Below are 21,189 nucleotides of genomic sequence, written 5' to 3'. Positions count from 1 at the left end.
TTCAGAACCACACAGTAGCTAATCTAACTTGTAATATAATTCCTGTAAATAGGTGACTTCTTAGTGACGCTGAATTTGGCTTTTACTGTACTTAGATTTGATACATAAATTTCTGTAGGGTAACAGGGCAGCTACCTTTGCAAAAACATACAGAGTCTCCTGAATGTATGCATAAGCTTCACTTTCAAGCAGGAATGGACTTGCATTCTATGTAAGGACTTCGCTGATGCAGATTCCATTTTGATGCAATATTTGTTCTTCTTCACATTGTTATGCTTGGAAACCAGCACCAAATTTACTCTACTCTGCAGCTGAACATTGTTATCATACCCCAAAGTTTAATCAGCCAACACCTCTGTCTTTTCCCAAGTGTGCCTCTTTGACTAGAGGAAAGCAGTCTTGTATTTTCATTTGCCACCTATTTGCCCATATTTTTTCATGCTCATTCTGTTGCCATGTAGCATTTTCTCAATCTTCCCAGCTAAAGAGAAAAAGGAGATGCAAAATAATCCAGTACCAAACTGGCCACTTCAGAACTGCAGCTGGTTTGCCCTGACAAAAGTAGAGACCCTCTAGCAGAAAAGCTTGGTTGGAAATAAGTCTTATTCAATGAATGTATACAGGAGCCCAACCACTGCCAGTTTTGGGAGAGCTCACGCAAGAATCACACGGGAAAATATTCCAGGGGAAGGGCATTTCTACTCATATGTGATGCCTGATGTGCAGACAAGCTGAAATGGTAGGAAGGAAAATAGGGAAAATGTTACCACAAGTAGTGTGTGGGCTACAACACAACAATTTGCAAGGGAATGAAGGACTGAACTACACATCTACTGGGAAAGGTCAAATTATGTAAATGGCAGAATATTTACTTGGGGAACTCTCATGGTGGATAGATGTGAGCTACACACTAAATTGCTCAATAGAGTTGGGTATGTAGTTGTTTGTGAAAAAAACTTAGCTGAAGATAGACTGTAAAAACACAGAATTAGGAGGAGATTACAATCAAAACGGTGAATAACAAAGCAAACTGTCAAAGTTTTCAATATATGCTAGAGGCCAGATACTGAACAGTTTGAAAGCAAGAGAGTGGTGAGACCAAATGGGAGGAATACCAAGAAATATAAAGTAAGCAGGAAAAAGAAGTCTAAGAGCAACAATCAGCTCACATCAATTTTTAGGTGGTTTTATATCTTACCTTTCTTTTTGTATCCCCAAGTGTATCTCATTACAGTTTAGCTGTGGTTTTTAACGTGTTTTTCCATTGTGCTGCTGTATTTCAGTGAAAAATCACTAGATCTAGAGATAAAAACATTCCATCTGGCTTCTGCGGATGTAAGTAAACCAGATTAATTTTTATTCTTATGAGTACATATTTTCTTTGACCAACTGTTCTAAAGAACTTTCAGGATCTTATTTATATTCAAATCATTTGAAGATTTTTCATGCAAGCTAACCTTTTTACTTCATGGACACTCTTTGCACAGTATGTTAATTATCAGTTAAAGGGCTAATAATTTCAATGAATGTATTTGAGTTATATATTTTACTCTTGTCTTATTGACTAATGCTTTTGAAGTGAAAGCAGGGCATTCAGCCCTCTTTCTGCGCAGCATTATTTCAAAATTTAGCTGGAACTGGCTGCCTGTGAGCAGCTTGGCAGCACCGCGCTGTGAACTCTGCTGACTAGAGGCTGCCAGAAGTACTATATCGATTCCTGGCTGTTGGGCATCTGCTTCTGCATTTAAAAAGAAGTTATTGCTTTGTTATGGAAATTGAAGGCAGAGGGGGACCTTATTGTTCTAAAACACAGAGTAATTAGCAGTAGCTGTGGAAACTCTGAAACATGCTGGCATCAGAGAGGAGGAGACCTAGTACATGTCTTATAATGAAATATTGTATTTTCACGTTAAAAATGTTAGAGTAGGCCGGCGTATTACATACTTGGTATATGCCTAAGGGTTTGTAGAAACAGAGCGGTCGGTGATCCCTTTTGACGGTTACGCGTCCCAGTGAAGGAAGTCCCTTACGCACGCGGCGGGGGTGGCCGGAAGGTGGCGGGGTACGCAAACACACAACGCGCTTCTACGGCTGAAAGACTGCAAGTTGTATGAGCTGCTCAGCAGTAAGCCTGAAAGGACTCCAACAGCAAGAGTCCTATAGAATTTCAGCATTTTCAGTTTTCCATAAGGATGATTCCTTATGGAATATTACAGCTTAATAATAAAGTCTGCCCTGAGTTGAAAATAAGAAGTTGTTAACAAGTTATCTGCTACCAAAAAACCAAAAGTATGAAAAGATGTTGGGAATGGAGTGAAATCACACAGTCCCTTATTTCACCGTTGTCATGCAGATCAGACAACACAAGGTCTGCTTACTTGATGGCTCAGAAAATTGGTATTTTTGTCTTTGATCACTGGTTTGAGTTCAATCTAGGATGGTAATAGTTACCCACTTGGCTCAAAAGAGATATCTTGAGTGGTTTCAGGCAAATGCACGATTGTCCACATCATAAAATGAAGACAGCTACTTGGCAAAGCGATTTGGAAAGGGAGGCTAAGACTTGGTCTGAACGGTGAAGTTGTGCTGCTTATGTGTATTTAGTGAAAGTGATATTATTGTCTGGATCTAGGCATACTTGTATAACTATTTCTGTATAAGTAGGGATTTAACCTCTATAGCTATAAAAGACTTTTGTGCTCATATAAACATGTCTACTCTGGAGGCTGTGCCAATATAATTTTACTGGTAAAAAGCCCCAGCTTAGCCAACAAAAGAGTACAAATATTGAGAGGGGATTAGAGTAATAATTTAATAATTTCATCACCCTTAAGGCTATGAATACATGAATAATTCTGCGCAAAACAAATTAGACATAGAGTATGTGGACCATGATTCTAAATATCTGTGACAGCCGAGTTATTCAGCATGAAAAATACTGCAGTATTTACGATACTAGTCCTGCATCCTCTGCACTACCTAGCCTTCCCACTCTGTTGTCTCCTTCCCCAGAGCCAAGGAGGTATTATCTTCACAGGCTGTCTGCTATAACAGTGGAAGAACTGGTAGGCAGTCTTCTTCCTTCTGTCCAAAAGCTGCCTGAGCCTCCTTTCAAGCAAAAGCATCTAGCAGATCTACAGTAAATCTGGAAACAGTGGAGGTCTGTGAGATGCAAAAGGAACTGGGTGGAGGCAAGGACTTGTGCAAGGGCAAAGGGCCCCAAGGCTTTTAAAGGAAGGGCAGGGAGTGTCCCCTGCCCCAGGCACTGGAGCTTCTGCCACAAGATGCTTCTAGGGACAGGCAAGGCCAGCTTTGGCTGGAAGGCAGGGAAACAAGAAGAAGAAATGATAGTCCTAGTACACTCACTGACACCTCTATCCTCTTCATCAAGAACATAAATTATGTTATGCAACCACGCTTTTTTTTCATATAGCACTGTGAAGGATTTAAGTGCTATCACCCATCGGTGACACACTAGTCTATTTGTGTGTGCAATCTTTATTACACTGAGCTGCAAGATCGGTTTCTCAATATTAATCGACAGGTGCTCCACATTTTGCATAGGGATAGGAGATGCACAGGTGCCATTTAATCTAATGTACTATGAAACTATATCCTACTTTGTCATCTTACTTTGTCAGCAACGTGCTAAGAGATTTGTGCTGAACCATGTCGGAAACCCATGGATCTGCCATGGCTAGCTAGTGCCTGCTATGAGGACTTCAGGGGTTGTGCCTTTACTCAGCAGCTAGCGTGTGGACACTGTGAGCTCGGAGGCAACTGTGGCTGTAGTTGCAGGAAGTCTGTGTATTTACAAGTTCTTTAAATGTCTGACAAAAGATATTTCTTTGTAAACGGATTGCAATTCCCGCTTCATGCATACAGTATAGCCTTTGCCTCCCGCAGAACATCTCATCTAAGACTGCATATTCTTTGGGTGCATCCAAGTTGACCTAGAAAGGTGAGAAAACATCACCTGGTATGCCTGCCTTTTCTTGGCTTTGAGTTCCAGATTACTGCTCTCTGCTCCCAAGTCATTCATTTACTTTCTTTGTCAGTTTGCCATCTACAAATGGAGTTAAATATAGAAACGTAATGAGGGGCTGACTGAGAATATTGTACATTCCTGCATATTTTGAATGTTGTGTTTTCCAAGTGTCATTAATTCCATAAAAAAACTAAGATATAAGTCGGGATAATGTCTGGCTGTGAAGGTATTCTTGTTTTGAGACTGCTTTTGAGGCTGACTTTTTTTTAATGTGAGCTTGTTTTGAGCAAGCCAGTTCATGTATTTAAGCCTATGTTACCCCAGCTGTGAAGCATGAACAGTGGCATTTGCCTACTTTCTCACAGACAAGTGGCTAACAGTCATAAAGTTTTAGAAAATGTAAAAGTATTGCGCACCTCAATAGTTGCGAAAAGGGGAGCAGAATTCTGGATATCTAACAGTTCTGCTTTGTGCTCTTTCCAATTTCTAAGTATGGATTCATCATCCTAATCCTGCAACTTTCTCTGAATTTCCTGAAATGTTATGACCTTGAAAACCAATGGTCTGTGAAATTTTTCCTTCATGTTTTACTGAGTTCTGAGAATGAGAAGGGGTATTTCAATTTTAAATATATAATACTTTATGATGATGCTTTTCTTGTTTAATAGGAACTCTTCCAACTTTCCATTAATGTATATGCATATATATATACATACGCATTTTTTTTAGGCAGTTTTCAGGCTGGAGGCTGTTTTCAGGCCACAATGAATATGAAAAGGGCATTATCAGACGCAAAGCGGTTAATCTTGAACTGGCCCATTTTCTGGGTGGAACTTTGATGTACAAAACTTCCCATTAGAATTAAAGTAAAGTTGAGTTCAGCCCAGGAACATAAAAAGTGCTCCTTTTTAAGAGCTCCTTATTTCCCTATGAAAGACTACAGTCATTATGTTTCTACTAGTAGGTGTCATTTTGCCTATTAGAGGTTTTCCAGTCTGGGGCTGTAGGCCAAATACCTACTCTAACTTCTCACCGTTTTGCACCATGAATATTCTTGACTGTACATGCTTTTGAACATACTTCCTTCTGACAGATTAAAGAATAAGGCCTGCGGGTATATACATTTTACATGAGCATGGGTTTTTAACATCACCTTACCTATTGTTTTGATTAAGATTCCTATTCCTAACACCTGTAGTCATCATCTGTGGTGAGCAAATGTGGAGATACAATGCCATGAGCGAAAGTGGCAGGGTTGGAAACCTCAGCAGTCCTTAATTACTCACTGAGGACCTTAAATCCTATTTCAGAAGAAATCAGGAAGCCTGAGACACCTAGAAGTCCTCAGGGATTCAGGCTTGCAAGCTCATAATTCACTTTTGAGAAATGCAATTAAGGACTCTGACACATGACTTCTGGCAAACCTGGCTACAGTAGTGCAATACCCTCACTCTCCCTCCTGCCCCTTTTCCAAATGTCTCCCTGTGGCAGAGCTGGCAGAATGGAGCATCGCAGCTCTAATCCACAATCGGGCAAATTAACTTAAACATTAAGACAAAAATTGTGCTTAGATGCTTTTGACTGTCAACTAGAAAAGTTGAAATGTTCTATTTTCGCCCTGTTATAAGGCCAGTAATAAACAGCTGGGGGCTGAGACAATAACATCTTAAACTGCTGCAGCTTTTTACTTGGTAAATGTGAGCCAGGTCCCTCAAGTAAATTTTAATTTTTTCTTAGGAATATGTCAGTACACTTTCCACTGACTAAATTTAGTGACCTAACTGCTCAAAATTAACTTGTGGTTTTGTATGCCTAAGTCAACAGAGGAACCAGAATGAACTACTTGCTTTTCAAAGGGTAGTTATTAGGCTTGCTGAAAAATCAGTCTCCATTAAAAGTATAAGAGGTTGTCACCAATAAGTCACTATTCATTTTGGAAGTTATATTGGAAACTATTTAAGTTATAGTTGGCAAATGTATCACAAATTCATATTGGAAAATAGTTTGTCTGGCTAGTAATACTTCAACAGAATCTGCCAATTTTTGTCAAACTTTGGCAGCACACACGTGCTTCCAGATTTTGGCATTTGCCTTAAAGGCACATTTTCATTGTGCCTGTTTTCCTTGTAGCTCCCCTGGTTGGCACCCTGCCTCGGGCCCTCCAGGCTCACAGCAGACCTAGATGCCCCAGGGCGTACGACCTTAGCGCTTGGATGCCCAGGCAAAACCTTTCATTGCATGGGACCTTTCAAAACAGCAGCTTTTCAGTCTGAAACTTAAGTAGACTTTTCTTAAATTCTTATTTGTGAACAGCTGATGTTCAGGTTTGTAGACGTACTTAGTAAGGCAGCAAAATAGTTTACACTTCTTATAATGTGTGCTCCCTGTTCTTCCCCGAAGCAAAGCAAAGATTCACTAAGAAGCACAGACAATTATTAGCTCACCAGTACACCCTGATTTCAGCATTCATTTGCTCCAATTGCTAGGAGCGAGTTAAGCAAAAAGAAAGGCGAAACTCTGCATCCCATTCAGGTGTCAAATTTGTCATGACTGAAAAGTACCTGCTCTCCCACCGCTGGTGAGGTGAGATTCTGGAAAGGCTTTTCAGTGGTGAGCTGTAGAGGGGAAAGAGGGGGGAGGAGGAAGAAAAGGTGAAGGCAGAATATTCAACTAGTTTTGAAGAGATCCTACTAAGCTGAGAACAAGGAGGTCTGATGTAGTATCTGAGACAATGGGAGACAAGGCCCATTGGCAGGAATTCCCCTCCATCCTACGATGTGAAGGTGTGGATGAGCAGCTGCATGACAGTTGAGCTGTAGAAGTTGCACAAGTGCATGCTTTTTACTGCTCACCTTGTTTGCTGAGTTAGTTAAAACTGCCTGGACAAGGCACTGGGTAAAGAAAGTGTATCTGAATGAATGAAGAAGATGGTAAAAATGAAAATGGCAACATAACATAAATCAGAAGTTCTAGCTTCCGAGTACGTGTTGGCTACTTCTCTGCACTTCACAACTAAGCTTTGACACAATAAACATGTCTACAGCTGTATGATAATGTGTACACATGTGCTTGATATGCATATGATATGCAGTAGTGCAGCAGACAAGAAAATGCCATCAATAGATCCTCAGGGTGATATTTATGTGCAGCATAACCTTTGTTGCTTTTGCTTTTGTGATGCATGCGCAGGAACTGTTGGCCTAATGGAAAATGTGAAGGCCATGGAAACATTGCTACAGAGCAGCCTACCATTACTTTTTCCTGAGTAAAACGTGGAAAGGAAAATCGTGTAGGACAACACAATCCCAGATTTGCTTCAGTACACTTTGATGCTGATGTATTTGGAAGAGCAAGTTTCCATTTAGGCTTTGAGTTAGGAATCACTGAATTCATCTGTCTGGCTGAGCTGCAAACAGTTCAAATTTCACAGTGCAACATTTTTGAACGAAAGCAGGGAAAATTTTAATTTATTATATTGGCTAATGGCAGATTCTTTTTTGAAAAGCAATGAATATTTGCACAACAAGTTCCTTAAAGTGATGAAGCAAGCTTCAGCACTCAGGCATGGGAAGGAAAAAAAGTATGATACGCCCCTAGTAATTAAACAAGAGTTCCTTTGAAATCATGTTTAGTAGCTAGTCAGAAAGTTTCCCAGAGTAGTAATTTATTTATACTTTTGTCTCCGCTCTGTTGGCAAACAGTTTATCAAAAGTGCTCCATGAGAGTAAATATGTTTATCAACATAGATCTGTGTTTAGCAAACCCTTGTGTATGCTAAGCATTGTTATGGCAGAAATCAGCAGATGATGGAGTTTAGTATAAGTACTCAATGTCCTTCCTTATTAAACGTTGCACTGTTTTTAGCTTTGCCACCCAGCTTCTTTGAGATGCTGTTACAAGCTGCAAAGCAGTTTGCTTTCTCTTTTAATCTCCTGACTACTGTCCATGCTTGAGAACAAAATTCCAGTATGCTATTTGGTATTTTTGAGAATTTAACTGTTGTTGAAAATTACCTTTGCTCAAGAGTCGGTACACTAATTGTAAATAAAACCAAGCCACTAATAAAATCCTGACTCACCTATATTGATCAATATGAAAGCAGAGCTCTAAATCTCTGTTACTGGTTAACACAGAGGAATAAGACAACAAAATTAAGGCACTTCTGTGAGGTCATGGCTCCTTATAAACAGTCATGATATCAGCACCTGAACAAAGTCTGTATGATTCTGGTAATTCTCCTCAATTTCGTTTTAGAAAAGTTAGTTAATTTGGCTTTACTCCTGGAGCTGTTAAAGAACAGAACATAATCTTTATGTGAGTCCACCACTGCACCTTTTAGTGGACTTGCTTTTAAATATACACCCATGTATATGCTTTTACTGACAGAAATCTGATAACCAGCCTGAGTCTATGTTTATTTTACAGCTAATTTAAGATTAAGAATGAGGCTGAATGAAGAAGAAACAATGGCCAATGATTAGCCAAATTTAGCCTTGTAGGAAAGTCCTGACTGAAAATACAGACATTACAGATGGCAGAAAAGTCAACACATTCAAACTCTGCCCAACCAGAGTTGTTTCAGAACATGTTAGAAGGCCAGTGTTATCAGGGAGCTTCCTTCAGGGTCCAGCTGAAGTGGAAAAAGATTTATTTTTTGGCAGTGGGAGTTGAGGAAAAGAGGCGGGGAGGAGGAAGAAGAAATTTAGAAGTAATTTTTCACAATACTTATAAATTTTCTATAATTTTTTTTTTCTGTTTCAATAAAGGTGCATTTTCTTAATTTCTTCTACAGTACAAATGATCTGTCCAGTAGAGGTGCAAAATAATTAAAATTCCACTGGCTTTGGTCATGTTATGTACCTGGCATAAACTTCCTCTGGACAAAGCTCTTCTTCAAGGCAAGAATGGATTTATCTGATGAAAAGCTCATGATTATAACATAGAGCCAAGATTTGATTAGTAGAGGTTTATTGTATGTGGCTCTTATCATTGCACACCTCTGCCTCTCATCCTGTGTATCGTTTTTTTTAACCTCTTTCTTCAGTACCTGTATATCAACTGGTTTTTTTTCAGAGACAGCCTGTGACATAGAATGATTTTCAGCTTGTCACTGAATTCCTCTGGCATATGTTTTACAGTGCAGCCTAAACTTCTCCCACAGTTAAAGCTCAATGAGTTAGTGCTGGAACACTAAGTAATTGTTAGAAATGAAAATTAATATCTTTAAAGTTTTCATGAGAAGGAGGGCGGGAGGGATCCGTATTACCTTGTCAGTTCAGTGGAACTCAGTGGAAATGCAGAAGCAGCACATTTCTCTAAAAACTAAATTCCCATTAATTTCACTGGTACAAAATCAGTGTACTCAACTTCCCCACTCCCCCAGTCTGATTCAAAAGTGAACTTACGATATAAAATCAGTCCAAGTAGGTTCTTAGAAAGTGTGTTTTATAGGCATGCAGGTTAGCTGGCAGCGTTTTCCTACCTACCTCCACATGGGCTTCTTAATGATGAACTAATTTACACCACCTACTTCTGATGCCATTCCAGGGATATTTTAAACAGAAAGATTAATCAAATGAACCTATTTTAACAAGATTTTTATTGAAAACATACACAAAGTCAACAAGTTATTTCGCTTCTGAATGTACATATTAGAGAAGAATATTTTAAGAAAAGGGGAAACGCAACCGACATGCTGCAGTTTACATTACTAAGGCATTTAGGCTTAAGAGCAAGTTATAGTGTGTGTGTGTATCTATATACACAAACACATACACACAGGTTATCTGATTTGAGACTGTACAGTGCTATGCAATTCATTGTTTTTTGCTTTGTCTATTTCTTCAACACTAAATAAAGCTTTTATCCAAATGGTAGAAGTTGTTCACAGAACAGCAGTTATAATCTACTCTTCAAGAGTTTGCTTACAATTACAATACTAACGATGCACAAAAAACCCCCCAGATCTTCATGGGCAAGTTGTCTCTTACCAAAATGAGGCTCAAGTAAGAAAAACACTAGTTTGCAAAGGCACCGTGGAGACAGGTTTTAATGCATTAAATACAACATGAATCATTCACAATAACAAGTTTAGTGTTTCTGGGAACTTTTGTAAATACAACACAGTTGGTCACACAAAAATGTTTCTGTTGATTTGTCTTGGCAACTCAGATACATCAACAGTGTAACAGCATAACAGCTTTGTTCCCATCTGACAGAAAATAATGGCAGTTCTGCAAGGCAAACGTTAAACCTGACCCTATGTATTTATTAATTCCACAGTGTTTTGACAGATTATAGGGGATGCAACTTAAAGGATGCTGACACGCTCACTGAGGGCTTTCATTTCTGTTTCTTCTAGCTTGGTGTTTTCATTATGGTTAGCACTTGGACTAATAAGGTGTGCTGGATACTGCAATCCGTGTTCTCCTGAATATTGTTCCCATCGGGAGTCATCACTTTCATGGGTGATGTAACGTTCCCCCATTTTACATTCAAGTTCCCTTAAATCTAACCAGGTTTGATAGTCCTGAAATAAAATAACAGTATTAGTTTTAACATTCCTAAAACAAATTACATTCCCTTCTACTACCAATAATATGAAAAGTGCTGCTAACTCTGCAATCTAAAGGTCATGCATCCCTACTGTTCCAGAATGGAAAAATCTTATAATTAATAAATATGAAACCTGCCTATAAAGATAGTTTTCATTTCTAGAGGATTATTTGGTAAATTAATTTTATTAAACTCTGTCATAAGTACAGTATGGACATGTTACACGTTGTTTTGCAGAATGTCTACAGATTTCCATGACATCTAAATGAGGCATGGATGGTAAAACAATTCCTTGTACTAATCATAAGATGAATAAGGAAGAAGAAATATCTTTAAATTATATATGTACATCCTGGTGATCCGTATCAGCTAGTCCAGACAGTTGCTCCATCTCTCTGGGCTAGAAAAAATCTGCTTTTCCAAACTTAGGCAATTACTGGTGTGCTCAAAAAGATGTATACATCTAAATGTCAAGGTACTTTGGAACTCCAGGTTGACAGTCAACAGTAAGGCTAGAAACTAGTTCGGTTCTCACGCTATTTAGACCATCATGCTCTGCAGCCCCTGGTCTGCCTAAAGTATATCTCAAGTTTAATAATTTTTCTTATTCTCACCCAAAGCATATATGCAGCTGCAGTAATAAAGCCAGTCCTAGCCACATGCAAAGTAACCTCTGCTCATGATCCTGTACCCAGTTTTCTTTTTTCTCCTTCACCTTGTCTCAGCCTAAGACACAACCCTGGTCACCTAGCCAAAGCACCAGAAAGACCACACACTGTAAATGCATGAAAGCATTCATCCTTAGCATCTCACATCCTTTGACCCACTTCTTACACAGACATCCCCTCAGAAATCACCTCTAAGTCTCACTGCCCCACACCACTGTTATCTTTCCTTAACCCACAAGGTTGGGCTCTTCTGGAAAGAGGACTCATCTTGTCCATGGTGCTAGAGCTGCTGCTGTACTGCCTCATCTTAGTTCACTTCCACTCACTATTGCACAAGCAATAAAAGTGGATGTAGAGAGGTGAAGGACTCTGTTCCACCATGTGAGACAGCCAGCATCCTTGCTGCAGGCCTTAGCTCAGATCACCTCTCTGGTCCCCAAAGGCTCAGACAAATGCATTCTGCAACAGTTGCCAGGGAGAAGAGCAGTCTTGGAGGAAAAGACTGGAGAGTGACAGGAAATCTGGGAGGAAGAAAGCAAGCCCAGGAGAATTGCCCCTGGGGAAGGCGGGGTGCAGGGTGGGAGGTTGCAGCCCTTTTCCTCCTATACCAGCAAGTCACCCTCTACTTTGAGAAAACAGTTGCAAATATAAGGTCCTGGGTAGGAGCCAGTTCTCTGTTTGGACAAAGATTCCTTTGGGATTGTGGACTACACATCAGATCTGTGCCATACCTGTGCCATGGTTACTTTCCTACATGCAAATGTGGATCCCTTGGGAGATCCCACGAGAAATAACATATCAGGAACAGAAGACAGCAGCTGCTAGCATCTCAAAAATTCATAACATTTCAGTTTTCAGCTGAAGATTTCAATTGAAGGTGGCTAATGGAAAGCATACAACTTCACTAGTTCTTCTGATGACTATGAAGCAGCAGCCCATTGATTAGTTTTAATAAGAAGTGATTCAAGGTAGACTCCAGGCAATGAAAAAACCTAAGTCAAATGACTATAAAGGGTTTTTTTATATATATCTTGTTCTCAGTGGACAAACAAGATAAAATATTTTTGTAGTGTATTTTGAAAACACTTCAAAAATTAATTTGAATATATATGTAAATTGGTGAAGGAGTGTGAAGTTCTCAGGATCTGAAAACATCTTCAGGTGTGTAGACTTGCTCAGATTCTATTGGGCTTAAAGATGAAAACTTTTTATATACTTAGAGCCTAAATAGGTAGGAAAAAACATGGAATTCATAGCAGTACCTGTAACCACGGGTGGCTTAACGTTTTGTCCACACTGTAGCGCTTTCTCATTTTCACTTGCAACAAATTATTTATGAGATCAATAGCTGGAAAGTAATAATATTGGAAAACATCAGTTTAAATGTATTTATTTCAACAAGGACATACAAACAGATAGACAGACAGACAGGGTAGTTGTGAAAAGAGGACAGTTATCCCTCCTTACTCAGCTTTTTACAAACTGCAGTCAATGTTGATGTCCCTGAAGGTACCCATGCAACCCTTCCTAACTGGATTACAACTGTTCTACTAAACAGTTGCCTGCTACCTAGTATATTGTCTACCTCTGTGTGTTCATTTGCAGGCATGCAGCAAAATCTGAAGATAATTCTCACTCAGTTCCTGCTCAAGTGAAAAAAATCTCATGTGAGGACTACAGTATTCTGCAGGTACTACAGTAAACACACACACAAACACATATATATACATTTGTCTGAGACTCTCAGTATCGCTTTTAGATGATTGACAGCAGTACCCTCCCAGGCACTGTGTGGAAGAATCAGGTTTTGTAAGTCACTAAGGCTTGCAATACTACTCTTTTGAACTGAGCATTGCTTCTACCTGCTAGTCAGCACTCTGGTGTTTCATAAAGGCGAGAGGGCTTCTTTACAAATGCCTTAACTTCTGTGTTTTTGAAGGAGTTGATGATTCACTGAAGTTATAGGTATGTGTGCTGTGGTGCCTGAAGGGAAGAAGCTCATGAGTCAATGACCAGTGCATGGAACTGCACTGAGTGATCCCCATCTCTGGGATGAGATTGCTGAGCTTTGAATGCATCCAATAAAGCCATTAAAAACAAACAAAGAAACAAAAAAAGAGGGTACTGTGAAAGGTTAAATTCTGTTCTGAGTGGTGCTAAATGTTCAGCTTGTGTTCTGGGGCAAGCTGCTTCTTATAGAACAACTGACAGACCACAAGGAATTATAGTATCACTGCCACTTTCCTATTTCAACCCAGTATCCCTTGGCTTGTGCAAAATATGCCGGTTTACATCTTTCTTTCTTTGTTTATCTCTTGGTGACAGGGAAAGATGGTCTTGAAAGTAACACAGAAACATGGCATCACTGAGGCGAATTGTGTCTGAAACATGTCAGATGGACGTTGTTGCTAGCTAGATATTGAAAAAGCTGAATAACCATCTTGTCTGTTTTAAGAGCAGGAGATGGGACAGAATTCTTTAAACTAGTACATCTCTGAGGTTATATTTTGTGCAGTGATATGGACAAGCTTTTCTTTTTTAACAGAGGCTTCCTCTCAGGTGTATATGATCTTCAGAGATAATTTTTCATCATTCACTATGAATCGTAGTTTGGCAAACAGGTCAAGAACTTGATGAAAGAGTTGATTGTCCAGGGAACTAATTTCATTCAGCCAGCTGTTGAGACATAACTGCATGTTTCCCCAGATGTGGCTCTATAACTAAGAATATTCTTCTGCCCTGGAGTATTGATAATGTCTCTATTATGCATCTTTTGTCCAACTCACTGGAAGCAGGTATGACTGTAAGCCTTACAAGTGATGAAATGATACATAGTTATTCAGCCTCGCCCAAGTTACAACAGGATGAAGAACACTGCCCCCCCCCCCCTTTTTTTTTCCCCTTCAGGACAATGACATACAACATGTAATTACATTTTTCTTTGTATTCTTGGGGGAAATTGTCAATGGGTTGTTGAACAGATCAGAAAGGCATTGGTCTAGAAACAATCACAAGAGAAGGTACACGAAGATGAAAGTGAAAAGGCAACTTTACAGGATGGTTAGGATTATCAGTATTGAGCAATCACTTGTTCTTGAGAACAGTTTACACAGATAGCCTGCTTGTTTCACAGCTGGAATATTGCTGTCTCTCTGTAACAAGTTTTGGTGTTTGTTTTCAGTTCTTTATCTAGGATTCTTTTCATCAGGAAAGTTTTGAATACCACTTGCCTCTTAGCAACAAATAAGCACAAATGCAAATGTGACTGTTATGAGGAATTAGGGCCCAAACTATCTGATACAATTCCCTTTGCTTTAATACTCAAAGTTTTCAAATGTAGGTGAAGAATGAGATCAAACATGAGTTTCAACAGCAAAAAGAATTTGCTGTTTTTTACCAGGAAATCATGCCATCTAAGAAAAGCCACTTTTCAAATGTAGGAGTTCGGAGTATCACAAGTCAAGTTGCAGGCAATATATACTGGCAACAAAAGGACAGTGCTGTGTAAAGGAAAGCAGAAGCTAGTGAGTTCAATACGGACAGGCTGAGTGCTGCAACTGAAGGATTAAAGGATTTCTTTCGGGATCTGGAACAGTCTGTTAGTAAGAAAATTCTGAATTTAACTGGCGTTAAATAAATTGTAAAGGTTCAGACACTGATAAGTTCTGTGGGACTATTCAAAGGAAATGAGGAAAGATCGTGGTTATTCTCTCTCTTTCAGCTTACAAAAAAACATCCTGTCCTGACAGTGTCCTGACAGCCACTATCTAACATTATTTGGTCTGGCTACAGTTCATATAAGATGTACAAACAGTAAGACTCATGTTGACTCAATTAAAAAAGAAAGTGTATAATTAATAGTTTGATGATTACTTTTTGAGTTGTACTGCTTAAAAACACTGGACATAAAAATTTAGAAGGCACTAACATTTAGTTTAGACATATAACTCAAGTGTGATCCATGGGACCAAACTGGGGCACCAAATGTTAGGAAATTAAATTTTCTGTCTAGGAAGATAAAGCAATTTTGAGGAAAGGGGAGCAACTACCCTGTATTTTAAATTAAATTTTATGTATTTTCACTAGAGACTGATTATTTTTTTAAAAATCAGGTTTTAAAGTAATCCTTGTCAGACATTTTAGGAGCTTTATAAAATTTGACAATACTCCTCTGTAAAATCAATAATTCAATAAATGCAGAGAGTTAAGAAAGACCACCTATGGTCTGCACATCATCTACAGGAATCCAATAGGTTATCACCAAGGAAGCAACCTGTATGCAAGCTCTGAGATGATTATGGTACTGCTTTTCCTAACTCTTTTATGGGCCTCTGTTTACTTTCCGTGATTTAAGCTTAACGTAAGTAGCCAGCTGAGGGCTTATCAAGTTCCAGGAGCTGGAGACTTTGCTAAAGGACATAAACTAGCCAGCTGCTCCAGTAGCATGACTACTCGTCATTTAGATAGGTGATCATTCAGCAGAATCCCCAACGGGAAGGTTCAAATACAGCTTTAAAAAGCTGCATGTCCCCCTGGTTTTAGGAAAGATTGCTCTGTAGTTGCATTTTACTGGGAAGAATCTCCAGAGTCAGGAGGTTCATGTTTCTAAACTGCTTATGGCAGTTTATTAGTATGGCAGATAATTAATTGTAGTAAAGACACAGTAACAATTTTCACCCTAAGTATCAAATTAACACGTGATAATGACAGTTTTCATAAGAATGACTGCTTTAACTCAATTAGGATGTAGCCCACACATTAACACAGAAGTTTACGAAATGTCTGAAAACCCTATTATGAATGTACCATTCATTTAGTCCTACCATACAGATTTTAGTTTTTCACATAAGTTATGAAAAAGAAATCACCTTAAGAATATAAAGAAAAGCAGTGCCAAATCAACAATAAATTCATACTTGGTCCAGAATTTTTAAAGTATACCCATAATATTAGCTACCCTTACAGCCATCACTTGTAAAAATTTAAGCTGCTGCCATCAATGTAAAACTTAGGAATTCCTAGGCCCTGGATTCTTCTGAGTATACCTCTGTTGATTAGTGGTATAATTTTTTCATACACATAAACCCCTTCCCTATTGCTGGTCAATACACCTTTGTTGACAAATGCGCTAGTATACATGCAGTTATTTTGGCAAAAAATAATCTTCAGCTGGCAGAGCTTATTATTTTCAGGGACATGGATTCAAGAAACCCTTGGCAATTATAAGCTGCACCTCTACAAGAGAGGTTTTCTAATACTAATCTACCCTAGCAAACACGTGTTAAGTAGAGCCAAGACCTTAGTTTAAACAGCTAGTTAAAAAATTACTGAGGTAGAGAGCATCTTTGAGCTATAACATGCATTTGACCTCCTCGCACTTAATGCTCATTCATTTGACCTTCTCATTAACGTGTGAAACAGAGTTTCTATTCACATTATGCTGAAACAAGTCTATATAAATACTGGCTTGAAAGCAGCTGTGGTATTTACTTCTGACTCAAAAGCAGTGTAACAGGCACACCATGATCAAATTTAATGCACGGAAGAAATTGCATTGTTTCTTCCCAAATTATGAAGTAATGTGAAGCACCTAATCAACAGTGTGCACATCACATAGCTCATCAGGCTAGTAGTGATAGCTGTGTTCGTAGCCGATGAAAAAAAATTACGACCACAATGATTTATGAAAATCCCACAACAGACCGAAACACACGATGAATAAACCAAAGCTTGACACAGTACATTTTAGGACCATGCAGTTCAAAAGAACAGCCATCACAGTGAAGACACACTAGGTAAAATACACTAAAAGGCAGAAGGACAAAATCCTTCAGGGAGTAACCTGTAGCTAAGTCAAAATAAACCTTTTGAGATGATGCAAATTTGGTGGACTGGAAGATCAAAGTTGGAAATGGTCAGTAATACTGTTGAAATCAGCTCCATGTTTGACAGATGTGAAATTTAAAGCTATAAAATAGGATAGGATTCTGCAAGTAGATTCCCCTGTATTCATATCTAGCAAAATTCTACAATGAAGTCTGAATTAAGGTCAAATTATCATACAGCAATTTGGTGAATCTGGGAATGTAAGTTGGTTTGACAATCATTGAAGACAGAACAGAAATAGCAGATTGGGCAATGGAATGTTGAATGGCTGTGACAAAACCTGGGTTTATACAAGATACTCAAAGTTAACCGCAGAAACTATGTCTCTACAGTAACGTCTTACAATTCTATTCAGACATACAAACACAAACTCAGTTTTTGGGGAGTATTCTTTCAAAAGAGAGAAGCTATTGGAAAAAGGTGGGAAAATGTAGCTGCTTAGTGGGGATGGAATTCAGAATTCCCCATGGAGGAATCTGTGAGATTGTTGTGTATATATACACACATACAACCTCTGAAAAACCTTAAAATGTAAAGCAATTGGGTTTGGTGAAGTTGGAGAAGGGATTTTGTGCATGAGGGCTAAGCTTTGGGAAAAGATGCCTGCAGAAATGTTCTGAATGGATAATCAGTTGGGAAAAAAATACATTTCTGAGAGCTACAAAAATGGAAAGGTCTTAGTTTTTATAGGTTAAGTTTTACTGGGGGAAGAGGACAGACAAAGCATTACACAAAAAAGCTAGAATTTCTCAGCAGGAAGAGTTGATGAAATTAATCCAGATGTTATGACATCAGACAGACACATTATGGAGAGAAAAGAGTCATAGTCAATGACTAGACCACACTCCTGAGTGGCAGAGAAGACAGAACTGTTGATAGCAACTGAAAGACATTAGACACAAAAATATTATCCCTAAATGTATTCTGCCTTCTTTCTTGGCTGTGACTATAGATTCTTATTTTAAAAATTGCTAAAAACTCTATAGAAAAACTAATTCTCAAGAAAATAAACTAACACAGACCACACTATTGCATTCATGACACACTTTTCCTCCAAAATACAATTTCTTCCCATATGTTTTTACTCTGAACCTGCCAGACTTTATTTTCAGTGTATTTTTTATGTAATCATGCAGTTTAAACTGTTATGGGTCATGTGTTTTTACAAATCTATTGCCTCATTATTAGTGCAGTTTAGAATTTTAAAAGCCAATTGAATTTTACCTCGAGACCAATAATTAAATAAGGAACACAGAATGGGAACATTGAGATTACTTTACCACTGTTGTCACTTTTCCAGACACAATGTTTAGGTATGACCCATCTCTCTTTTTTTTTTTTTCCATTTTAAAGTTTTGCTACCCTCTGCATTCCAGCTCCCAAATTAACATGTTGTTGCTTGGCAATATCAGAAAAAGCATCTACTGAGCATTAAAATCAAAGTGGTGATAAACAGAGCACCATTCACTGTAATTTGTGCACGATCCATTAAATGCAAAGAATATGTGATTTCACTAAAAAGTAGAATATCTGCGCTTTTAATTCCTCTCTGATTACAATAAAAATAGAATTAAACATGGCGATAATGAAGTTTAGCTATTCTTAAACTTTTTACATAAGTAATGGTCTGAAAAGAGTGCTGAAATAACTACAGTTGCAAGAAGTTTTACATCCAGTTTGGCTCTCTGAGCCAAAGTAATAGTCTTAAGCAAGAAACAAAAGGTTTGAGTGCCATTCTGCTTTCCTCAGTGTCGATTTTTGCAATAGGCATGCAAAAATTCCTAACACTGCTTTCATTAGCCATTCTGCGACAAATTATATGCCCTTTAATAAAATTGTTGTTTCACAGACACTGTCAGTACACTTGGTTGATGATCACTTCCCTTAAACTAAACTGAAAATTGCATAACAAGGTAAAACACCCACAACTTTTGAAACATTTATGGTTCCACTAAAAGTACATACACAGAATTTCAAGCAAATGAGTTACTGTGGTTTAAGGAGCAGCCAGCTCAGGTCTATCAGCTGTGTATGTTTGTGATCCAAACCTGGTAACTCCCCCTCCCCCCCATCTATTGTTTTAGCGTGTCTGTCCTATCTGCCATCACTTGCTTTGGGCATCAAGCAGGATTGTTGATCTAGACAGCAATAGGTTTGAATAAACATTTATTTCTTTTTCTTTTCTTTTTTTTTTTTTTAGCTCAGCTTAGATCTAATTCCTTCTACTACTCTCACTGTTCTACAACAGTGTTTCTAGGATAATCATATTATAAACATTCATAGCAACCAGTACTGACATATTTCAGTAGTAAAAAAAGAAGAAAGTCACGCATGTTGCATTTAAACAATAAGAGAACCTGAGCATTTTTATTGGCATGCATAAATCAGAGTTAATATTAATTCTTTTATACGGTAGCCAAGCTCTTCTAAGTTCACTGAATTCTCAGTTTCTGACTGCTGTTACTGAGACATGTAATATAGTCTCTGGATGAAGTTATCACTTTTAAAATCTAGCTATAATGTACAATTCATAGAGTCCGCTGTTAAAGACTGCTTGGACCCAGCACTGTCTTTTGGACATATGAAAAGAATGCAGTAAGTAATAGAGAAAAAGAAGAATATTTAAATTAACTTTACTTATGGTAACCTTTGGACAAATGGCTCCTGTTTTTCAAATTTGCAGAGCATAACACTTTAAAAGGATCTTTCTTACCTCCATTAAAGATAATATTTATCTGCTACAATGATACTTGTCTAATCAATATTGGTTTCAACTATTTAATGCTATAGCAGTGCAGCACAATTTTGGTTGAAGGCTTCTGTGAAGACTGTGGTTGTTTATTATGTGTTAAAGTTCTCTTAAATATTTGCACAAGTTTTCAAATGTCTAAATAATTGGACTGGATCTTCAAAATTTTTTCTTTCTTACAAGTAAAAATATAACTTAAATAATTTTGTTTTAATTTTAAAACAAAGAATAATGCTTCTTGCAAGAAAATATCTGTGTAGATCCTTCAAGACAAACAGCAATTTCAATCATACCAGCTCGAAAGAGATAGGTTGATCAATTTTTATTTATAAAGAGTTTGCCGATTCTGTGGCAGCATCACATTCTATACTGCGATATAACTCCCTTACAAGCTTGAATGGAAGAACTAGGTGATGATTAATGTCCTCTTGGGAGAATTATTGCTATGATACAAATTCCAGGAAATAGTTAAACAAGAAATCTACTGTGACTTTAAAAGAAATCTATTATGGATCTTTTTATATGAAAATTTAAAAAATTAAAAAGTAATCATAGTTATGTATGTTAAAACTTTTGTTGAGAAATATTCAATGATTAAGAATAATTGGCAAAAAGAATAATGGAAAAGATATGTCAGGCAAATACCCAATTCATTAGCTGAATCTGTTTGGGAAGCTGGAAGAGCCCATGGCAAGCTAAAGGAAGATTTTCAAGCGCACAAATGTAACCTGTTGGGATTGAAACTAATTTTCTGTCTGAATTTTTTAGATTTATAGCACTTAGTGCAGAGAAATTCACGAGCCCAAGTGTATTTTAGCTTGAAATGAGCTTCATGTTATCATAGTTCACATTTAAATACACGTATCTTTTCAAATCATTTTTATTTGCAATGTAAGCAACTTTATAAAAATCTTTAAAATAATCTGTGTTTCCCCCCCAAATGCTTCAATGATTTATAGCATCAGTTATGATGGCACCGTTCAGAATTGTAATCCAGATTAGATGTGTTAGGACTCCGGGTACAGATCCGCATTTCAACCATGCTATATGGTCATAGGTGACAGAAACTGGATGGGGTCAGCAGGTGTACAGAGCCCATGCACTTGCCCTCCCTCTTGTGACCTGCGCAGGAGTGTGGGCCAGAGCAGCGGACATGTGAAAACTGTTCCTTTATGTCCCCTACCTAATCTGGAGTTTGAGTTCAATTTTGAGCTCTAAAAAAGTCAGCATTATCAACTAATACTCAGACAGAGATCTGGACTCCAACTCCCTGTATTAAACATAATGGATCGGTTCAGACATTTTTCAGGTTTTCGTTTAGCACAACAGAGTGGCTCATCAGC

The 21,189-nt window shown here is 38.1% G+C and overlaps 1 protein-coding gene across 2 annotated transcripts in view; it reads right to left on the bottom strand.

The window, feature by feature from the left end:
* Positions 1-9,570: 9,570 nt before the first annotated feature.
* PRKD1 (protein kinase D1) overlaps positions 9,571-21,189 on the bottom strand; it is a 143,728-nt gene continuing 132,109 nt past the window's right edge. For both annotated transcript variants that reach the window (XM_059819251.1, XM_059819252.1), the window contains 2 exons: positions 12,474-12,559; positions 9,571-10,517 (listed from right to left, as the gene is read on the bottom strand). In XM_059819251.1, the coding sequence (XP_059675234.1) occupies positions 10,299-10,517; positions 12,474-12,559 (305 nt within the window). In that variant the 3' untranslated portion in view covers positions 9,571-10,298. The remainder of the gene's footprint in view (positions 10,518-12,473; positions 12,560-21,189) is intronic.

This window comes from Gavia stellata, chromosome 7 (assembly GCF_030936135.1).
Source record: "Gavia stellata isolate bGavSte3 chromosome 7, bGavSte3.hap2, whole genome shotgun sequence".
Taxonomy (NCBI): Eukaryota; Metazoa; Chordata; class Aves; order Gaviiformes; family Gaviidae; genus Gavia; species Gavia stellata.
This window is presented reverse-complemented; position numbering and strand designations above follow the sequence as displayed.